This window comes from Lampetra planeri, chromosome 68 (genome assembly GCF_965212315.1).
Source record: "Lampetra planeri chromosome 68, kcLamPlan1.2.h2, whole genome shotgun sequence".
NCBI lineage: Eukaryota > Metazoa > Chordata > Hyperoartia > Petromyzontiformes > Petromyzontidae > Lampetra > Lampetra planeri.
The window spans coordinates 614,484-637,483 of record NC_136173.1 but is presented as its reverse complement, the minus strand read 5'-3'; the positions used below and the strand labels follow the sequence as shown (position 1 = coordinate 637,483).

Here is a 23,000-nt window from a genome sequence, read left to right as displayed (position 1 = left end):
GGTGCATTCGCAAGCGCGCGATGCGGTCGCCACCGTCTTTGTTCGGGGGTCAGCCCGAAGCCGCTGCTGCGAGTTAACGTGATCACGGTTTACGCTCTTTGACGAGATCAGCGAGATATTGGGGTTCACTTTGTGTGCAATGAGTATGTGTCTGCTCATATGAACGTCCACGTGATGATGATGATGGTGATGATAAGTCATTTGGTTGAGCTGCCATCATTTGCGACAGCTTCTGAAATAAGTAATATTTTAAAAAGTTTTTTTTTAAACACGCTTTAATGAATTCTAGATTTGAAGCTTTCGTGACTGCAAGGAATCATCTTCTTAGGTTTTTTCGGTAAAGTCACGTAGAAAGTAATTTTATTTTACTTTCTACGTGACTTTACCGAAAAAACCTAAGAAGACGCTTTAATGAAATGTCCCGTACTCATAAGCTTGCCATAACGTAAGGGACCGTGCTGATTTACAGCCAACGTCAGTTGAGCGTGGACAATTAGACCTAAGCCGAAACATAACATATAAAAAAGAATGTTTCAAAATACTTTTTCGATTTAATTTTAATGATAGAATATCGTATTGTCATCAGTATGACATAAGTATACCAAGTTTTCAGTCGATACCCCATTGGGAAGTAGGCTAAAATGGAGTTACAAGATTTGAGGATACGACAACAACAATAAACGGACCGAGTGAGTTCAATAAAAGTGTGTAAAAAACTACACAGCAGCTCAGCGGGGTCTAACCCCATTCATTCAATTCGTTAATGCCAGCAGTGTGTAGTGTAGTGTATAGTAGTAGTGTATAATATAGTGTAGTGTGTAGTGGCGTATATTAGTGTAGTGTGAAGTAGTGTAGTGTGTACTGTAGTGTAGGGTTACTTTTCGATTCTATTGGGACGAATTAAGCCCTTAACGTGTATCTCCTTTACTCGTTGAATGGCCGGATTCGTGGAAACCAATTGCATTCTCCTGCATAGGTAAGGAAGTCACTATGAATAAATCTCAACTAAACTATCTTTATATTCTAGTAAGTCAAGCCCACTGTTGCTCTCCTCCTGTGCGCGCTTGCCCGTGAGCGTTTCACCTCTTGACCCGCAGCGCCTGAACCCCTTCACGCCGGCGGCGCCACCGTCGGCACGTTCCTCCCCCGTCGCTGCTCCTCCCGGCGACGACTCGGTGCTGTCGGACATGGCCTCGCTGCGGCACGTGCTGGCCACCGAGGAGGGCCGCTTGCTGCGCCGCCACCACTCCACGTTCCTGTGGCTGCTGCCGTTCGCCCGCTCCGTCATGGACCTCAACGAGTTCGGCATGGGCTACGTGAGCGAGGTGATGCACTACCTGCTGGAGAAGGCGACGCCGGCGTCTTCCACGGCGACGATGCCGCCCGCCCCGTCGCCGTGGCGTCGTCTCCACGACGACCCCGACGACCCCGACGACGACCCCTTGGCCGCCCTCTTCCTGCTGACGCTCGCGGCCGTCGTGCAGCTGCACTACAAGCGCGGCTACATGCACCTGGTGTGGTGCAGTTCGGGCCGCTGGCTCCGCGCCTTCGTCTCCGCCGCGGCGAAGGCGGTGGCGGCGGCATCCCCGGCGGCGCCGGCGTCGGCGTCGGCAAGCGCCGACGCGGCTCGCCGGGCCTGCCTCCAGCTGGTGCGCACGCTGCTGCGCGACGGCTGTCGCCTGGGACTGCGCGCCGCCTGCCAGCCATTCCTGGACGACATCAACATGTGCATGCGCGTCGCCGGCGGTTCCGGCGCCGGCGCCGGAACCAGCGCCGGAGCGTGGCCCCTGTGCCTGGAGCGTCGCAACCGCCTGCTCGGCTGCCTCACCGACGTCGTGGCGAAGCTGCGAGTTCACCTGGCCCAGCGCACCGAGATGCTGCTCGCGCCGCGCCCGAGCTCCGCCAAGCTGCAGCGGCGCCAGCAGCAGCAGCAGGAGAGGAAGCTGCCCAACCTGAAGCCGTGGTTCCCGGGGAAGTCGACCGACGAAACGGACGGGGCGGCGGGAGCCGATGCGCTCGGCGCCGGCGGTTTGGGGCCGCCCCAAGTCCCGGGCCGCACCGGCGCATGGCGCGAAGGGGCCGACGAAGAGGGGGAGGAGGCGGGGACACGACGGACGGGCGGCGCCGGCGCCTCCGTGCCGGCCGCCGGCAAGCGGAGAGCCGTGGAGCGCGCGCCACCGGCGCCACCGGCGCCACCGGCGCCGCTGGCGCCGCCGGGCGCATCCTGGGACGGCGGCGACAGCTACGACATCGAGATGATCAGCTCGGAGGGTGGCAATGACGACGACGGCAACAGCGACGACGACGACGACGTCCCCCTCATCCAGAACAAGTTCCTTCCCCGCGGAGGCGCCAGCGCGGAGAGAGAGTGCGACGACATCATCCTCATCACCGACACCGACTCGACGGGCGAGGACACCTTCACGGAGGCGCTCGGCAGCCGGCGAGACGGCAAACGAGCCGACGAGAAGGTGACGTCGGCGGCCGCGGAGGAGCAACGAGGCGGGTGCCGGCCCGGCGAGGGCGGTCGTACGCCGCCGCTCGGCCACCAGCGCGACGGCAGAGGAATGGCACCGGCGGTGAAGAGCGAGCCGCTGGAGCCGCTGGAGCCGTTGGACCGGCGCTCCTTGGACCCGGACAACGAGCTGGACGACGGCTTGGACTTCTCGCAGTACCTGGACGACAACGACGACGACGATCTGAACACGCAGCTCTACGACTTTGAGCTGGACGAGTTGAGGCACTCCCAGAGCCTCGTGGCCAAGCGGGAGGAGAAGGGGGAGGGGAAGAGGGGCGACAGCGAGGAGGTGGTGGATGTGGAGGAGGTGGAAGGGATCAAGGAAGAGGCGGTAAAGGTCAAGAAGGAGGAGGCAAAGGTCAAGAAGGAGGTGAGGGGTGTCAGCCCGGTCGCTGCGCCGAGCGACGGCGCCCCGTTCCAGACCGCCGCTCCGACTCTTGGGAGCCACGTGCGGTCCCCCGGCGCCGCCGTCACCGCCAAAGTCCCCAAGCGAGAAGCGCCGGCCACCTCTGGCGTCGTCTCCCATCGACCGAGCGGTGCCGCCAGGTTGCCGGATAGGAAGAGGGCGGCCGATGGCGGCGCCGGCACGGCCAATACCGGCGCGTCTCGCCACGAAGGGCCCACCGCCAAGATCTCCAAGTACTTCGACGAGCGGCGTCCGGCGTCCGGCGCTGCCAAGGACAGGACGGTGACGCCGACGGTGGTGCCGGCGGAGAAGCCGACGGCGGAGAAGTCGACGGTGGAGCCGGCAGCGAAGACGCCGGCATTGCTGGCGGAGAAACCGCCGGCAACGCCGGCAGCGAAGATGCCGGCGGCAACGCCGGCAGCAAAGATGCCGGCAGCAAAACCGCCGGCAACGCTGGCAGCGAAGACGCCGGCAGCGAAGACGCCGGCAGCGAAACCGCCGGCGATGCCGGCGGAGAAACCGTCGGCGACGCCGGCGGAGAAACCGTCGGCGACGCCGGCGGAGAAACCGTCGGCGACGCCGGCGGAGAAACCGTCGGCGACGCCGGCAGCGGAGAAACCGTCGGCGACGCCGGCAGCGAAGACGCCGGCAGCGAAACCGCCGGCGGAGAAACCGCCGGCGACGCCGGCAGTGAAACCGCCGGCAGTGCCGGCAGCGAAACCGCCGGCGGTGCCGGCGGAGAAACCAACGGTGGTGCCGGCGGCGTCGGTGGTGCCGGTGGCGAAACCGACGGTGGTGCCGGTGGCGCCGGCCATGAAGCCGACGGTGGCGCTGGCTCCTCGGCCGAGTAGCAAGGAGGACGGGAGGGGGAAGGCGGCCGGCGGCTCCCCGGGCCGGAGGGTCGATGGAGCTGGCCGCGGCTCGTCGGCCACGCCGACGCTCCCGCCCGCGGCGGCTCGCCGGCCGGGGTTCAAAATGACGGCGCGCACTGCCCCTGACCTCTCCCAGACCAGCCTGGCGCGCGTGCAGCGCTTGCGCTGCAGCGGAGTGGCCAAGGCGCCCAGGAAGGCCAAGCTGATCTCGCCCAAGCCGCTGGCGAAGCTGCGTGGCAACACGTACATGCTCGCCTGCCAGGAGACGCGCCGGCGCGCCCAGCAGCTGTGCGGCGGCGGTGGGAGCACGCACGGGAGGGGACGTGCCGGTGGCGGCGCCGGCGCCGAGAGAGCGGCGAGGGTGCACCGCGAGGAGGAGGAGGACCGCGCGGCGGGCGGCGTGCAACCGGCGCCGCCGCTTTCCGCCGCCGCCTGGCGGAACGACGGCGGCGCCGGAGGCGGCGATGAGTTGGAGGACGAGAACTTCTTCCGGCTGTCGCAGTCACCGCCCATCCCGCAGCAGAGCCAGGAGGAGCACTACATGAGCGACCGCGACGAGTTCCGCTTCTCGGACGACGAGGCGGGTGAGGAGGCGACGGCGGAGCGGCGGAGCGGCCTGCCGGCCGTCCTCGGCGACTTGCCACCCGGCGTTCACTTCAAGCCGGGAACATTCGCGGCGGCGGTAGCGGCCGCGACGGCCGCCAAAGATAACGCGAGTGGCTCCGCCTCCGCCGCCTCCGCAACCGACGCCACCAGCTCCTCCGAGCTCGTAGAGCGCGGCGGGGCCGAGCCGGGGTGGCGGTGGTGGGGCGATGACGGGGAGCGGAACGACGGCGACCTCCTGAACCTCACCCAGCGCGACCCCGTCGACATGGACGTCGACGAAGACGACCCCGACGGCGACGACGTCGTCCCCATGGAGGTGGACGAAGCGCTTGAAGGCGCCGGTGGCGCCGACGAGCGCCGGCTCGGGACGGCGCCGCCCAGCAACACCGGCGCCGGACCGCGCGCCCAGGCGACGGCCAGGGCGTTCGCCAGGCCGGGCCCGTCGCGCAACGCCCTGCTCACCGGCGACATCGCCAAGGCGGCGGTCGCGCAGCCGCCGGCGCCCACCGGGGCCAGAGTCGGCGCCGTGCCGGCGCAGAGGCCTCCGTCGGCGGCGCCGGGCGGCGGATTGTCGCCGCTGGGAGGCATCCTGTCGCTGATAGACGACAGCTGGGGGAGGTTTTGCCCGGCCGGCGCTTTGTCGGCGGCCGGCGTTTTGTCGGAGGCGGCGGCGGCGGGGATGGAGGTGGGTGGCGCGGCACCGGCGGTGAGGAGCGCCGCGGTGGTGGAGACGCGAGCCCTGGAGCGGAGCGTCGCCCGGGGCCGTGACCCCCACGGGGGAGTCGACTTCGGCGCCATCACAGAACCGCTGTTCTTTATCAACCAGGTTATGGCTCCCTACTCCCCTCTCCTCTCTCCCCTCTCACGCCATCCTGACCGACACTTGAATATGGGCGGCAGTGTGACTTGGTGGTCACTCGTGTGCTCTGCAAAGTGAAACGCACCCCAAACTTCATGGTTATTGGAAAAAGAATGTTTTATATATTTATATAAATATGGATGCTGAAGGGTCGGGATCAAACCCACGACCTCCTGTAGACCAGGCGAGGTAGTTAACATCTCCTAGCCAGCGCGGCGCCCCCCGACATGACTGGGTGGGGTCTCTAGCAGGGATGGGCGCACCCAGAGAGGAGTTGGCGGCCCACAGGAGCGGCCCTGCTGCACCGCAGTGGGACGCAAACAATCAAATTGTCCTCGTGTGTGGGGAACTTCTTTCGCACCGTACGTAGCCAACCATGCTAATCGGAGGTGCAGTGTTGAGTCTGTGGGCAGTGTTGAGTCTGTGGGTAGTGTTGAGTCTGTGGGCAGTGTTGAGTCTGTGGGCAGTGTTGAGTCTGTGGGCAGTGTTGAGTCTATGGGGAGTGTTGAGTCTATGGGTAGTGTTGAGTCTATGGGCAGTGTTGAGTCTGTGGGCAGTGTTGAGTCTGTGGGCAGTCATCTTCTTGGTTCTTTCGGTAAAGTCACGTAGAAGGGAAATAATAAAATAATTATAATAAAACATAATAAAATAATTCTCACGACTTTTCGGCCACAACGCAAGCAGCCGTCCTCAGGTGAAGAACAGGTCTGTCGGGAAGACAGCATCTGAATGAAACACCCCAGGCTTGGAGCGTATATTTAAGCTGGGTTCGAGGGGGAAGAGCGCCTTGACAAAAGAACTTGCATATCAAGAGGAATTTAGCATATTTATGGGAAATGCAGATATGGGATTAGTCACTGCTTGTGAAATGCGTAGGAGGTGGGCGGGGGGTTTCAAAGTCATATTATGCCCGTGCATTATGCAGGATTAGCAGCATCAAAGGGAGAGGATAGGGGTAGCATTAATAAAGGGAAGGAATGATAATAGTATGTAGCTGCAGTAACTAAATCACCACGTAAAAAACTTAAGTATAAACTACATAGTATCATCAGTATACTAAATATACTCTCCAATAAGCTGAGCTACTAACAGTAATACATTACAATTCTACGTCACGAAAAATATAATATGCTTCCACCTAAACGTTTTTCTCTTACATCACATGGGTCTACCCCGTACTATATACTGCCATAGACAAACCCAACATTAAATTACATACTGTATTAGACTATACATTGTAATATTACACTATGTATTATTCTACCCACCCTACTGTATACCACACTGCTGTATATTCACTATACAATTACGATACTATATATTACCTTATACATTGTATTAAACATTACAATTTTATACTATTTATTATTAATTCTAGATTTGAAGCTTTCGTGACTGCAAGGAATCATCTTCTTAGGTTTTTTCGGTAAAGTCACGTAGAAAGTAAAATAAAATAAAAACAAAAATCACGACGTTTCGGAGGCAACACAAGTCTCCGTCATCAGGTGGGACCGTCACAGCCAGATTAGCTGTATCAAGTGAGGCAATGATTCAAGATGTAATCCCTTAAAAGCGAGTTGAGGGGGGAGGGAGAGGGAGGGGGGAGCTCATCAGACTATGGTAGCCAATGAAAGGAACGTATCGGGAGGGAGGGGGGGCGAGGCCAAAAGGGTGGGCGATGGACGTGGAAGCGCTTGTGCGCAAGCGGCCAATTACTGCACACGCCAACACAATGGAGCGATTGTGCGCAAGCGGCCAGCCACTGCACCCGCCAACACAATGGGCAGAGAGGAGGAGGGGAGGTCTAATACACATGATAGACAAAAGAACGAAAATGATGATGGGTACAAACTTAGGGGGAGCTCATCAGACTATGGTAGCCAATGAATGGAACGTATCGGGAGGGAGGGGGGGGGCGGGGGGGGGGCGAGGCCAAAAGGGTGGGCGACGGACGTGGAAGCGCTTGTGCGCAAGCGGCCAATTACTGCACACGCCAACACAATGGAGAGAGAGGGGGAGGGGGGGTCTGATACACATGATAGACAAAAGAACGAAAATGCCCATGTTTATACCAATGCTGGCTGAACAATGAAGAGAGTACTGTTAAAATAACTGGGGATGTTAACACTCGGTAAAGTACAGTAAAATAGTGCCTGTCAGATAAGATGGTCCAAAAAATTTGTGATTAAGTCTTTTTTGCGTGGTTGATAACATCTTTCCAATGATTACTAAGTTTGTACCCATCATCACGGTTGAAATTATGTCTGTGTTTGTATATTTGTATGGCTTCGTGTACAAACCTTTGATGGTAGCCGGGAGGTTTGCAGAGAACCTTGGTTTCCGAGACCAAGGTTCTCTGCAAACCTCCCGGCTACCATCAAAGGTTTGTACACGAAGCCATACAAATATACAAACACAGACATAATTTCAACCGTGATGATGGGTACAAACTTAGTAATCATTGGAAAGATGTTATCAACCACGCAAAAAAGACTTAATCACAAATTTTTTGGACCATCTTATCTGACAGGCACTATTTTACTGTACTTTACCGAGTGTTAACATCCCCAGTTATTTTAACAGTACTCTCTTCATTGTTCAGCCAGCATTGGTATAAACATGGGCATTTTCGTTCTTTTGTCTATCATGTGTATCAGACCCCCCCTCCCCCTCTCTCTCCATTGTGTTGGCGTGTGCAGTAATTGGCCGCTTGCGCACAAGCGCTTCCACGTCCGTCGCCCACCCTTTTGGCCTCGCCCCCCCCCCGCCCCCCCCTCCCTCCCGATACGTTCCATTCATTGGCTACCATAGTCTGATGAGCTCCCCCTAAGTTTGTACCCATCATCATTTTCGTTCTTTTGTCTATCATGTGTATTAGACCTCCCCTCCTCCTCTCTGCCCATTGTGTTGGCGGGTGCAGTGGCTGGCCGCTTGCGCACAATCGCTCCATTGTGTTGGCGTGTGCAGTAATTGGCCGCTTGCGCACAAGCGCTTCCACGTCCATCGCCCACCCTTTTGGCCTCGCCCCCCCTCCCTCCCGATACGTTCCTTTCATTGGCTACCATAGTCTGATGAGCTCCCCCCTCCCTCTCCCTCCCCCCTCAACTCGCTTTTAAGGGATTACATCTTGAATCATTGCCTCACTTGATACAGCTAATCTGGCTGTGACGGTCCCACCTGATGACGGAGACTTGTGTTGCCTCCGAAACGTCGTGATTTTTGTTTTTATTTTATTTTACTTTCTACGTGACTTTACCGAAAAAACCTAAGAAGATATTTATTATTATACAATCTGCTATACACTATACCATTGACCGTCGCGTGAAAGATACTAAGAGGAAGCAACGAAATATGCCAATGGGAGAGTGGTGGTAGGAGACTTGCAGCGGAGCAAAGAATCCATTCCCTGCGGGAGAATACATGATATATAGTCAATGCCAGTGAGTGGACTGCGGTCTGAAAGTCACCGTAAACGTGAACACAATCAGTTAAGATCCAAAATGGTTTATTACGTCCTTCCAATGATTGCTGAGCCAGAATCCATCTTCTCGGTTGAAATTGTCGCTGTGTTTGTATATGTGGATTGCCTCATGAATGAATCTCTCATGGTAGCCAGATGGCTTGCAGAGAACCTCTGTCTTGGAGAAGTCAATGTCATGTGAGCCCACTGAATTGTAACAGTGATCTGCCACGGCTGAGGTGTTTGTCCTACCGTGTTTCAAGTCTGCTTTATGTTCACGGATGCGGTCCGAGACATGTCGTTTGGTTTCTCCAATGTAACTGCTACCACAGAGGCAACTTAGTTTGTAGACGCCAGGGTACTGTATGTCTGGAACCACATCTTTTACAGACGGGACCAGATCACGGATTTTATGTACTGTGTTGAATCGGACCTGGATCTTGTGTTTAATCAGGATTTTGGAGATATTTTTTGTGACCCCAGCAATGTAGGGTAAACCATCACCTTACCCTACATTGCTGGGTGCAGTGTTGAATCTATGGTGCAGTGTTGAGTCTATGGGCAGTGTTGAGTCTGTGGGTAGTGTTGAGTCTATGGTGCAGTGTTGAGTCTATGGGCAGTGTTGAGTCTATGGTGCAGTGTTGAGTCTATGGGCAGTGTTGAGTCTATGGGCAGTGTTGAGTCTATGGGCAGTGTTGAGTCTATGGGCAGTGTTGAGTCTATGGGCAGTGTTGAATCTATGGGCAGTGTTGAGTCTATGGGTAGTGTTGAGTCTATGGGCAGTGTTGAGTCTATGGACAGTGTTGTGTCTATGGGCAGTGTTGAGTCTATGGGCAGTGTTGAGTCTATGGGCAGTGTTGAGTATATGGGCAGTGCTGAGTCTATGGGCAGTGTTGAGTCTATGGGCAGTGTTGAGTCTATGGGCAGTGTTTGAATGTTGAACTTCTTTCGCACCACCGTACGTAGCCAACCGCGCTAATCGGAGGTGCGTGGGAGGAAGGACAACAACACTAAACACAACAAACACAACAAGAAGCAGTTCTAAAGAAATGACTTTGTCAATCTGGACGATTATTTAAAAGTGCAGCGTAGCTCCCAGCGTCTTCCTAACATCGGAAGGGGAAGAGCGTTCCAGACGGCCGCAGAAGCGGCGCGTCCGAAAGCAGCGCACGATGATGATGGTGAGCCAAAAGCCGCCGCCGCCACCGCTGCGGCTGCAAGGATGACCGGAGTGCCGCGTGATGGCAGTGGTTTATAGCTGCTTGACGCGATCAACAGCCGAGGTACTGTCGTTCATTTGTGTGATGAGCGCGAAAAGGACCCCGGGTTCGAACTCCCAACTCGGGCGACTTTCTTCGTGGAGTTTGTCTGGTTCTCCGCGTGTTCCACAGGATGCGAGCGAGTCGTCTGTGTGACGATATTTTGTGGGGAGCGGTAGTGGTGCAGCTGTTAGCGCTGCGCTACGTACCGCGCGACCCGAGTTCGATTCCCACTCACGGCCACCAACACCGGTGATGATTATCTGCACCGGTCCTGGGCCTCCTCCCCTAGGTGGACTCAGCCTCAAATGAGCACCTGGTGTAGCTGTGTTGTAGTAAACATCGCCGCTGGGGAGACAAATGCAGCCGGGCGTGGTGCTGGCCACCCACCTCCTCGTGTGCCGTGCCGGCCTTCATAGGTGCTGCTACTCGCTAACAGCACTTGCCCCAACAGTCTGTTAAGGCTATACAGGGGACCTTTGTCTTTGAGCGACCCCCACTCGCCCAAACTGCATCCTCAACTAAAATGGAACTTGTGTTTTTATTTCACCAGGTAAGGCCCACTGAGCTGTGTAGTTATTTTTTCAGCCACAGGCCATCGCAGATGATAGCCCAACGAAGTTGCTTATCACGTGCACATTTAGAGCACCTCTAGTGAGCACAGTTGGCTACGTACGCTGCGACAGAAGTTCAGCACACATGCGTACGTACACTCTAAACGCATGATGTCGATTCTAAACATCGAGGGAAAAACCGGAGAAACCCGGAGAAAAATCCACGCAACCACGGAGATAGAGACACGCAAACTCTAAACATCCAGCAGGCATCGTCAGGGGATCAGGATCGAACCCATGACCTCTCGCGTACCAGGCGAGGTAGTTAACATCTCCCAACCAGCGTGATGATCATGAGAGAGACACGCAAACTCTAAACATACAGCAGGCGTCGTCAGGGGATCGGGATCGAACCCACGGCCTCCCGCGTACCAGGCTAGGTAGTTAACATCTCCCAACCACCGTGATGATCATGAGAGAGAGAGACACGCAAACTCCAAATACACAGCAGGCGTCGTCAGGGGATCGGGATCGAACCCACGGCCTCCCGCGTACCAGGCGAGGTAGTTAACATCTGGTCGCCACCGCGTGCACCCCGCCCAGGTGCTGCGCTGGGAGGTGCAGGCCCTGCAGAGAGGGGTGGGCGGCCCTCCCAGCGGCCTTTGCGGCTCGGAGCCGCGGTTCAGCGTCCCACTGCACTTCCCGTCGCACGAGGCCTACGTGCAGGTCTTCCTGCCGCTGCTGCTGCTCGAGTCGTGGGAACAGGTGAGGGGGTGGGGGTCAGGTGATGGTGGGGGCAGGTGAGGGGGTGGGCAGGTGAGGGTGGGGGCAGGTGGGGGTGGGGGTCAGGTGAGGGTGGGGGTCAGGTGAGGGTGGGGGCAGGTGAGGGTGGGGGGCAGGTGAGGGTGGGGGCAGGTGAGGGTGGGGGCAGGTGAGGGTGGGGGGCAGGTGAGGGTGGGGGCAGGTGAGGGGGGGGCAGGTGAGGGTGGGGGCAGGTTAGGGTGGGGGTGGGGGCAGTTGAAGGGGGTGGCAGGTGAGGGTGGGGGGCAGGTGAGAGGGGGGGGCAGGTGAGGGTGGGGGCAGGTGAGGGGGGGGGGCAGGTGAGAGGGGGGGCTTAGGTGAGGGTGAGTGGCTGTGTCAGGTGGTGGAAGCTTAACGACACATTTATATTCTCGCGATCTAAACCAAAGTAACCTTTATTATTATCAAAGGGTGGCAGGCCGGGCGTGGTGCTGGCCACCCACCCCCTCGTGTGCCACAGTGCCGGCCTTCATAGGTGCTGCTACTCGCTAAGAGCACTTGCCCCTCACGGTATGTGAAGGCTACCCGGGGGATCTTTGTATTTTTGTTCAGCTGGCGTCGGACATGGCAGAGGAGCGGCGCCGCAATCGCCCGGCTTTTCGGATGCGGCTCAAGTACTCATCGAACCGGCAAGGGCTGTCGTGCGGAGAGTTTGAACGTAACTCGCTCGCTCACTCGCTCACACTGTCACTCCCTTGCTCACACACGCACTCACTCGCTCACTCACTCATTCACACTGTCACTCACACATGCACACACTCGCTCACTCACACACTCACACACTCAGTCACACACTCACTCACACACTCACACACTCGCTCACACACTCGCTCACTCATTCTATCACGCACTCACTCGCTCACACTGTCACTCACACTGTCACTCACACACTCGCTCACTCATACAGTCACGCAGTCACTTACTCGCTCACTCGCTCACGCTATCAAGCACCCATTCACATTCACACGCACTCACTCACTCGCTGACACACACACTTGCTCACTCACAGACTCGCACACTCGCTCACTTACTCACACACTCACTCACTTACTCACACACCCGCCCACTCACTCGCTCACACACTCACTCACTTGCTCACACACTCACACACTGGCACACTCGCTCACTTACTCACACACTCACTCGTTCACACACCCGCCCACTTACTCACACACTCACTCACTTGCTCACACACTGGCACTCGCACACTCACACACTGACACTCACTTACTCACACACCCGCTCACTCACTCACACACTCACACACACACTCACACACTCGCTCACTCACTCACAGACTCGCTCACTCACTCACACACTCGCTCACTTACTCACACACTCACACACTCACTCACACACCCGCTCACTCACCCACCCGCTCACTCACCCACACACTCACTCACTTGCTCACACACTGGCACTCACACACTGACACTCACTCTCACGCAGTCGCACACTCTCTCTCTCTCTCGCTTGCTCACACACTCACTCTGTCACTCACACATTCACTCATGGTCACATGCACTCAAACTCACACTCAGTCACTCACTCTGTCACTCACGCACTCAAACTCACACTCAGTCACTCACTCACACAGCCACTCACGTTGACACTCGCAGAGTCACTCATTCTCACTCGCACGCACTCACTCATGTTAACACGCACTCACTCATGTTAACACGCACGTACACACTGTCACTCACTCACACTCTCTCATTCACTCGCACAAAGGCAAAGATCCCCCTTATAGCCTGACTGCCGGGGCAAGTGCTGTTAGCGATTAGCAGCACCGATGAAGGCCGGCACGGCACACGAGGGGGTGGGTGGCCAGCACCACGCCCGGCCGCCTTTGTCTCCCCAGTGGCAATGTTTACCACACACCGCACTGGTGAATCATTTGAGGCTGAGCCGACCTAGGGGAGGAGGCCCAGGACCGGTGCAGATAATCGCTATCACCGGTGTTGGCCGTGAGCGGGAATCGAACTCGGGTCGCCGGGTTCTTAGCAGCGTGGCGCTGACCGCTCCACCACCGACCCTTCGTGAGACCCTCGGTGAGACACTTTTGTTCTCTGCGCAGAGATCCTTCCGGCCGCGGCCGCTGCAGCCTCTCCTCCGTTGGGGCTTGGCGACGTCCTCATCTTGTGGCTGCCCACAGCCGGAGCCGGAGTCGGAGCCGGAGTCGGGGAGGTGCCGTACCTGGGTTACGTGTGCCGCATCACCCAGCAGGGCATTGGTGAGAGCAGCGCCGTTGGCAGCGCCGGCGAGAGCGCCGCCGGTGGCTAGGAGACGTCGACTACCTCGCCCGGTGTGCAGGGGCTTTGATCCCGACCCTGACGATGCCTGCTGCTGCTGCTCTGTATATTTGGAGACTGCGTGTCTCTCTCATCATCATCATCACGGTGGCTAGGAGATGTCGACTACCTCGCCCGGTGTGCGGGAGCTTTGATCCCGACCCTGACGATGCCTGCTGCTGCTGTATATTTGGAGTTTGTGTGTCTTTCATCATCGTGGTGGCTAGATGTTAACTACCTCGCCTGGTCTACAGGAGGTCATGGGTTCGACCCTGACCATGACGATGCCTGCTGCTGCTGCTGTATATTTGGAGACTGCGTGTCTCTGTTCCTGTGGTCGCGTGGACATTCATAGCAGGAAGCAAATACTCTATAAGTGCATAGAGACCCATAGAGACCCATAGAGACACATGGAGACACATGGAGACACATATAGACCCATAGAGACCCATAGAGACCCATAGAGACCCATAGAGACACATAGAGACCCATAGAGACACATAGAGACACATAGAAACACATGGAGACACATAAAGACACACAGAGACCCATAGAGATACATAGAGATGCATAGAGACCCATAGGGACCCATAGAGACCCATAGAGACACATCGGAACCCACAGAGACACATAGAGACGCATAGACGAAGCTAAACTATTTTTATTGTACCAGGTAAGGCCCGCTCAGCTGTGTAGCCCGTCAAAAGCGACCCCCCCCCCCCCCCCCCCCGGCTATCGCAAATCGTAGCAGCTCAACGTAGCGGCTCGTCGTCGTCGTTAACGTCGTCGTTGTCGTCGTCGTTATCATTGTGATCGTCATCATCGTGGTCGTCATCATCGTCATCATTGTGGTCGTCATCATCATAGTCGTCACAAACGCCGTCACCGTCGCCCCCCCGCCCCTCCCCCGCAGGCTCCGCCGTGACGCACGACCCGGCTCGGCGCGGACCCCACGGCGCCGCCGACGTCCGCTTCTCGGTGTCGGTGCAGACGGTGGGGCCGCTGTCGGCGCTGCTGGAGCGGGAGGTTCGCTGCGAGGCCGCCGGCGCGGTCGTGACGGCGGAGCGCCGCTACTGGGCGCTGCTGGCGCTGCCCCGCAGCCCGCTGGCCGCGGCGCTGCTGGCGCCCCGGCCGGCGGTCTTCATGACGCCGCTCGCAGAGGCCACCGGAGGCTTGCCGAGGCCCGGGGTGAGCGGCGCGCGTGCATACACGCGCACACGCACGAACACACACACACGGACACACGCACACACACGCGCTCACACACGCTCAAACACAACAACAACAACAACCGCCATTCGCCACTAAGTGGCGGTGACATCACCACGACGCTTGTGCCAGGCCATGTGCACCTTGAGGCCACGTGAAGTGTCGAACACAGGAGGTCACGGGGCAGACCCAGGTGCCACGGGTCGACTGACTCGGATGACTGAGATGACTGGCTGATGCATCACCTGTGCCCCCTACTGTGCCAACTTGCTGTGCTTTAGCCACCCGCTCGTTGTTGTGAGCGTCGCTCCTCCGCCATCTGTTGTTGTTGGAGGGCGACTGCCTCCAACTGCCCAGTAGCAGCGTCCTTCACGAGCCTCCTCCACAGAGGCCGATCTTGACACCGCTGGTACCAGTCATCGGCAGGTCCACTCAGATCCACGTTCTCCTGTACCACATCACTCCATCTCTTCTCTAACTCGTGCCGCACCCGTTTAGCCCCCTCGATCCGGCCGAACAAAAGACGCCGAGGCATGCGGTGGCTGGGCATGCGGGCTACATGACCCAGCCAACGCAGCCTTGCCTGCCGGAGGAGCTCACCGATGGGACTCTGCCCAGATCTTTCAAGGACTTGTGAGCTCCTCACACAATCCAGCCTGGTTAAACCCAGGATGGATCGTAGGCAGGCCAGCCTAAATATTTCTAACCGGCAAGGATGTTCCATTAGGGGGGTTCACGCCTCGCAAGCGTAGAGAAGGGAGGGAATGACTGTGGCCGAGAAGACCTGAAGCTTCGTGCGGAGCGACAGACCAGGCAGCTTCCACAGAGGGCGACCACCACGGCATCCTTCCAATCCTGCGGAACCCGTCCAGTGGCCCAGACTGTTGTTATGATGTCATGTAGGGCAGTCTGTGCACAAACGCCACCCTCCCTGAGCATTTCGATTGGGAGATCATCTCTGCCCGGTGCCTTTCCTAGTCTCAGACTCCGGATCGCCTTAAGTACTTCCTCAACAGATGGCACCTCAGCCAGCCACTCACAGGGTGTGACTTCTTCCAATATTTGGGGCACCGCAGCCTCAGCAGGGTCATCCCCACTTTGTGTCACGATGTTTTCCTGGCTGAGGGATTTCCCCTCCCCCAGGACCTCACGAAATGCTCAGCAAATCTGCAAACCTGTTCCTGGCGGTCTGAGATTGGATCACAGTTTTCCCCCTAATGATGGTAATAGGTGTGGCACTGCAGGTTACTTTTTTGATGGGGTTAAATAGGGATTTGTGATCGTGGACCACTGAGGCAGACTCCATCTCCTCAGCAATCCGTGACCACCACCCATCCTTGCAGCGCCTCACTGCTCTCCGAACCTCCGAGCGAAGGCTGCGGTAAGCCTCCTCATTCTCTGACGTGGGATGCTGTAGACGGTTAGAGTGGGCCTGTCGCTTTTTCTCAACCATCCTGAACACCTCCTCTGTCAGCCAGGGTCTCTGGGGAGGTCTGGACCGCGTAGCCAAAGCAGCCATTGCAGCTGCATGAGTCACAGTCCTAAATCTCGCCCATTTACCCTCGACATCAGGAGTGGGGGACGATGCCAACCCCAGCCGCAAGCGATGATGAAATTCATCTTCTGAGACCAGGCCACCTTAGGTTGGAATGGGGTCTTGGGTGTACACCCACCACCGGAGTGGAAGAATGGCAGGCGCATCTTACAGATGACTCGTCGATGGTCAGAGGGCAGATCAGCTCCACGGTAGGTCCTGGTGTCAAGGACATGGGCTCGCATCCGCTGATCCGTCACTATGTAGTCCAACAGATGTTCTTGCTTGGACCCGCCATACATCCATGATGTTGTGTGGATGTGCCGATGCCGGAACAGCGTGTTGGTAATTACAAACCCATGGGCTTCCACAAAAATCTAGGAGCCTCCTACTGTTGTTATTGAGCTGATCTGGCCCATGCGTTCCAATCACTCCAGACTAGGTGCTAGCATCATGACCAACTCGGGCATTGAAGTCACCCAACAAGATGACTCTATCCCAAGGGGCCACTTTAGCCAGCACCTGTGACAGGTGGTCATAGAAGGCATCTGACTCATTGGCCTTGCCTGCATCCCTCCACGGATGTTAGTCTTCGGTGAGGGCATAAGTAACCACGGCCACCAGTTCTCGCCTCCGGTTGATGGGAAGGCGAGCCCAAAGTAGCCTGGGGCTTACAGCTTCCCACACCTCACCGCCACGCTCGTTCAGAAGAAGACCTTGTTATTTGGCTGTCTCCTGCCCTGAGTAGAGGACTGTCCACCCCTCATGGTGACAGGAGCCAGAGCTGGTCCACCGGACCTCCTGAATGCCACAGAGATCCAGGCGGTACCGGTCCAGCTCCCGACAGAGGAGTGGCAGCCTCTTCTCCGCAGTGAGCATTCGAACATTCCACGTGGCCATCCGTAGTGGCTTGTCGTTGTTTCTGGAGGAGCCCCGAGGGTAAAGATTCAATCTCCTGACTCCGCCAGATGGGGTTTGGCCAGGAGACGTCATAGACGCCTGGCCACCCGGGGCCTCCGGCACAAGCTTATTAGTTAGATATTTTAGTCGTGGTTTCGTGGTAATTTATTGAAGGTGGAGGGCTTACCAGCCCTTCGCACCCATCCAGAGCCCCCATTTAGCCACTGTGGTGGTCACAGACGCTATGAGGGGAGAGGCCAATCGGAATTGGCCCTCCCCCCCACAGCACTGTCCACGACAGCGTTGCCCGTCCGGCACCGCGAGGAGGTAGGGGGTTGTTTTTTTCACGCGTACACGACCACCGGTGCCTTGGTCTGCCTCTGTGAGCATTGAGTGTGTTGGAGTATTCGAGTCATAGGGGTGTGCCTTAGTCCGAATCTGTGAGCGTTATTGATGAAGCGCTCTCATTTCTGGTGGCCAGGTCACTTCTGACGAAGGCCTACAACAGCTCTGTTGGCCCTTACCTGGTGAAATAAAAAAATATAGATCCGATGGTGAGATGTGAGTGGCTGCGGTGTTTGTGTGTACGTGTGTATGCTGAGCTTCTTTCGCACCGTGCGTAGCCAACCGTGGACAATCGGAGATGCTCTGTGCGAGTGTGTGTATGTGTACGTACGTTGAAAGATATGGACAAAGTCCCATCGGTGAACACCTCCGGCAGGCAAGGCTGCGTTGGCTGGGTCACGTAACCCGCATGCCCAGCCACCGCATGCCTAAACGGCTTTTGTTCGGCCGGATCGAGGGGGCTAAACGGGCGCGGCACGGGCTAGAGAAGAGTTGGAGTGATGTGGTACAGGAGAATGTGGAGGTGAGTGGACTTGCCGATGACTGGTACCAGCGGTGTCAAGATCGGCCTCTGTGGAGGAGTCTCGTGAAGGATGCTGCTGGGCAGTTGGAAGCAGTCGCCCTCCAGCAACAACGGAGGGCGGAAGAGCGACGCTCACAACAACGAGCGGAGCGCCGGGTGGCTAAAACATAGCGAGTTGGCACAGTAGGGGGTAGAGCTGGTGCATCAGCCAGTCGCCTCAGTCAGTCAACCCACGGCACCTGGGTCTGCCCCTTGACCTCCTGCCAGCGGGCGTTCGACACTTCACGTGGCCTCAAGGTGCACATAGCCTGGCACAGGCGCCGTGGTGACGTCACCGCCACTTTGTGGTGAATGGCGGTCGTCGTTGTGGCTGTTCATTGACCTTCGTTTGGCACCGCCGTGCGTAGCCCAGCACGACTAACGGGGAGGTTGTGGCCGCTGTGCCCTCTTGTCAGGAGGAGTACAACAGCGGGCAGCTGATGGCCATCGCCGCCGTCTGCAACATGGTGCGCGGGTGCAATGCGGGGCGCCAGCAGCAGCAGCACCAGCAACAGCAGCAGCCGCACATCTGCCTGGTGCATGGCCCTCCTGGCACCGGCAAGTCCTCCACCATCATGGGCATCCTGTGCCGCCTGCTGCTCGCCGAGGTAAGGGATGCTGAATAATTTAAGTTTCGTTCATCACGCTTTTGTTTTCTTAGCTTTGTGCGGAGTTCCGCGACTGGTAGTGTTGGCGATAAATTTGGTGGGTGATTGATGATGATGGTGAGGTGAGTGCGTGATTATAATGATGATGAAGGGGTGGGTGAGCGAGTGGGCGGCGATTAAGACGAGGGGGGTGAGCAACAATTGGTGGCGCCGTTTCTGCCCGCAGGGCCAGGAGCAGTTGGCACTGCCACCGACCTCCGGGCTGCGGGCACCACGCCCAATGCGGATCCTGCTGTGCGCTCCGAGCAACGGCACAGTGGACGACCTAATGAAGAGAATCATCGTCAAGTTCAAGGACCTGGTACAGAACAGGGCGGCACCACGGGGTACGTAGCTGCGTGTGTGTGTGTGAGCGAGTGAGTGTGTGAGTGAGTGAGCGAGTGTGTGAGTGTGTGAGTGAGCGAGTGTGTGAGGTGAGCGAGCGAGTGAGCGTGTGAGCGAGTGAGTGAGCGTATGAGTGAGTGAGCGTGTGAGCGAGTGAGTGAGTGAGCGTGTGAGTGAGTGAGCGTGCGAGCGAGTGAGTGAGCGTGCGAGCGAGTGAGTGAGTGAGCGTGCGAGCGAGTGAGTGAGTGAGTGAGCGTGCGAGCGAGTGAGTGAGCGTGCGAGCGAGCGAGTGAGTGAGCGTGCGAGCGAGTGAGTGAGTGAGCGTGCGAGCGAGTGAGTGAGTGAGCGTGCGAGCGAGTGAGTGAGCGTGCGAGTGAGTGAGCGAGTGAGTGAGCGTGCGAGTGAGTGAGCGAGTGAGTGAGCGTGCGAGTGAGTGAGTGAGTGAGTGAGTGAGCGTGCGAGCGAGTGAGTGAGCGTGCGAGTGAGTGAGTGAGTGAGTGAGCGTGCGAGCGAGTGAGTGAGTGAGCGTGCGAGCGAGTGAGTGAGTGAGCGTGCGAGCGAGTGAGTGAGTGAGCGTGCGAGCGAGTGAGTGAGTGAGCGTGCGAGCGAGTGAGTGAGTGAGCGTGCGAGCGAGTGAGTGAGTGAGCGTGCGAGCGAGTGAGTGAGTGAGCGTGCGAGCGAGTGAGTGAGTGAGCGTGCGAGCGAGCGAGCGAGTGAGTGAGCGAGCCCATTTAGCCCTCTCTATCCGGCCAAACAAACGCTGTTTAGGCATGTGGTGGCTGGGCATGCGGGCTACATGACCCAGCTAACGCAGCCTTGCCTGCTGATGGAGCTCACCGATGGGACTTTGTCCAGATATTTCAAGGATTTGTGAGCTCCTCACTAGGCCTCGGCAAGGTAAGGTAATTTACCCTTTTTACCGGGTGAAAGGGTTAAGGGTAAAGGTGTGGACATGCCAAGGGGTAAGGTAAAGGGTAGGGTAAAGGTAGTATTACCCGGTAAATACGGTACCTTGTTTACCGCTAAAAGCTCCGTGGCGCAGTCCGTGGCCTCCATTTAATAAGTAAAATTTTAAACAACTTTTTCAAAAACACGCTTTAATGAAATGTACCGTACTAATAATGGAAGAACTCCACGACTCCAGGAAGTGGCCCCGCGGCTTGCCATAACGTAAGGGGCCGTGGTGATTTACAGCCAACGTCAGTTGACCGTGGACAATTAGACCCAAGCCGAAACATAACATATAAATAAGAATGTAAAAAAAAATGTTTTTGATAGAATATAGTATTGTCATCAGTATGACATATGTATACCAAGTTTGCAGTCGATACGACATTGGGAAGTGGGTTAAAATTAAGTTACAAGATTTTAGGATACGACAACAACAATGACAACTTCAACAACGATAACAACGACAACAACAAGCGTGTAAAATTGGAATCATCGAGAGTATTCTATAAGAATAAAGTGCTCTACCCAGCATTTACCTGTTACAAACCTTCTTCATGTGTAGTAGTATCCCAGTAATTACTCTGTGATTGGGTCATTTGTATGGGGTTAGGGTAAAAGTTAGGGTAAAGGTTGGCTCGTTGCTTTTACCTTTTACCTTACTTTGCCGAGGCCTACTCCTCACACAATCCAGCCTGGTTCAAGCCATGTGATGGATGGTTGCAATGCCGGATTATCCTAGTAGCACAAGTAGCTACATACGCTACGGGCTCCGCACTTTCAAGGGCTCCGCGCTAAACGATTTCAAGCTATCAATTCCGGTTCAGTGATTCTGCACTGGCTCTTGCTATAGTATTATACTGCCTTCAACTTTATCAACGACTGGGTGTTGAAGGTGAGCGATTTGTCGTTTTTATCTGCCTGTATTGCAAATGAAAATTAACCCGTAAAAACAAAGTTTTTCACTATAAATCCTTTATATGCGTGGCATCGGTTTTATTTTATTATTCATTTCTGTTTTTCTTGAGTAAGAGTTTCATTTTTATCACATTGGTATTTTAAATTAAATATGAAAAAAAAAAATTCCTAAAAAGTGGAAAATTTAGGAAAATTTTTTTCACGAAAATGAATTGTCACGCACAACGAGTCTGTGTGCAAAATGTCAGCTCGATTGGATCACGGGAAGTGGGTTAAAAAACGACCGAAAGATTTGCACGGTCGTAAGCGCGCAAGCAAGCAAGTGAACTTAATATAAAGGATTAAAAAATACAATTGCTTTACTCTGCAAGTAAAACATGTGTTTTTTAATATTTACGTTTTTTTAAATTAATTAATTTAAGGGCCCTTTGTAACATAGGCCACTAACTTCATCCGGCACTGGATGGTAGGCAGGCCAGTCTGAATGATTCATACACACGCGTACACACGTACACATTCACACAAGCATACTAACACACATGTACACATTCACACTCACCACACGTACACACTTACACATTCACACACTCAGCACACACGTACACACATTCACACACTCACATACACACACGTACACATTCACACACACACACACTTACACATTCACACACACATACATACACACACGTACACATTCACACACGCATACATACACACACATGTACACATTCACACACTCACTATACACGTACACACGTACACACACTCACATACACACACATTCACACACTCACATACACACGTACACACGTACACACACTCACATACACACATTCACACATTCACATACACGCACATTCACACACTCACATACACACACGTACACATTCACACACACACACGTACGCACAGACTCGCGCACTCACTAACACGCACACAAACGCTACCCGGTAAGCGTGGAGATTCAGCCCCTTGCGGCTCTGCTGCCTTCTCTTGGTGAGCCGGGGGCGATGGCTGCTCCACGCCGAAGGAGTTAATCCTTGCGACGTCTGTGCCACGCGTCACAGGAAACTGCGGAGACATCAACCTGGTCCGGCTCGGAGCCGAGAAAAGCATCTCCCAAAAGGTCATCAAGTTCAGCTTGGACAACCAGCTGCAGCACCGCATGAGTACGTGTGGCAGGAGAGCGGGCGGGCGGGCGGGCAGGCGAGCGGGCGTCGTATGTGACGGTGTGTGCGCGTGGCGGTGCCGGTGTGGTAATGGGGTGTCGTGTGTGCGCGTACGTGTGCGTGCGTGCTGCATGTGTGTGTATGCGTGCGTGTGTGCCTGTGTGTGTGCGTACACGTGTGTGTGTGCGTACGCGTGCGTGTGTGTGTGCGTACGCGTGCGTGCGTGTGTGTGTGCGCGTACGCGTGCGTGTACGCGGCATGCGTACGTGCGTCTGTGTGCGTGCCTGTGCGTACATGCCTGTGCGTGCGTGCCTGTGTGTGTGTGTGCGTGTGTGCATGTCCCTGTGCGTATGTTGGTCTGTAGGGAAGCAGCAGGCCGATGCACAGGCAGGGAAGATTCACCTGGACAAGCGAATCGATGAAACGACGCGGACGCTGAGTCGGCTACGCTTGGAGCTACCCAGGAAGTTGGAGCAGGTGGCACTCACACTCACTCACACTCACTCACTCACTTACATTCACTCACTCACACACACTCACTTGCATTCACTCACACTCACTCACACACTCACACACACTCACTCACATTCACTCGCACTCACTCGCACTCACTCACTTACATTCACTCACTCACACACTCACTCACATTCACTCGCACTCACTCGCACTCACATTCACTCGCACTGACTCGCACTCACTCACTCATTCACATTCACTCACTAACACTCACTAACACTCACTCACTAACACTCACTCACACACACTCACTAACACTCACTCACTCATACTCACTAACA

At 56.1% G+C, this 23,000-nt stretch overlaps 1 protein-coding gene across 2 annotated transcripts in view; it reads left to right on the top strand.

Moving 5' to 3' along the window:
- The window catches only part of SETX (senataxin), a 70,078-nt gene that overhangs the window by 25,598 nt on the left and 21,480 nt on the right, over window positions 1-23,000 (top strand). For both annotated transcript variants that reach the window (XM_078620000.1, XM_078619999.1), the window contains exons 9-17: window positions 1,098-5,228; window positions 11,138-11,299; window positions 11,888-11,993; window positions 13,413-13,568; window positions 14,540-14,814; window positions 18,593-18,784; window positions 19,011-19,170; window positions 22,102-22,203; window positions 22,568-22,680. In XM_078620000.1, coding sequence (XP_078476126.1) covers window positions 1,098-5,228; window positions 11,138-11,299; window positions 11,888-11,993; window positions 13,413-13,568; window positions 14,540-14,814; window positions 18,593-18,784; window positions 19,011-19,170; window positions 22,102-22,203; window positions 22,568-22,680 — 5,397 coding nt within the window. The remainder of the gene's footprint in view (window positions 1-1,097; window positions 5,229-11,137; window positions 11,300-11,887; window positions 11,994-13,412; window positions 13,569-14,539; window positions 14,815-18,592; window positions 18,785-19,010; window positions 19,171-22,101; window positions 22,204-22,567; window positions 22,681-23,000) is intronic.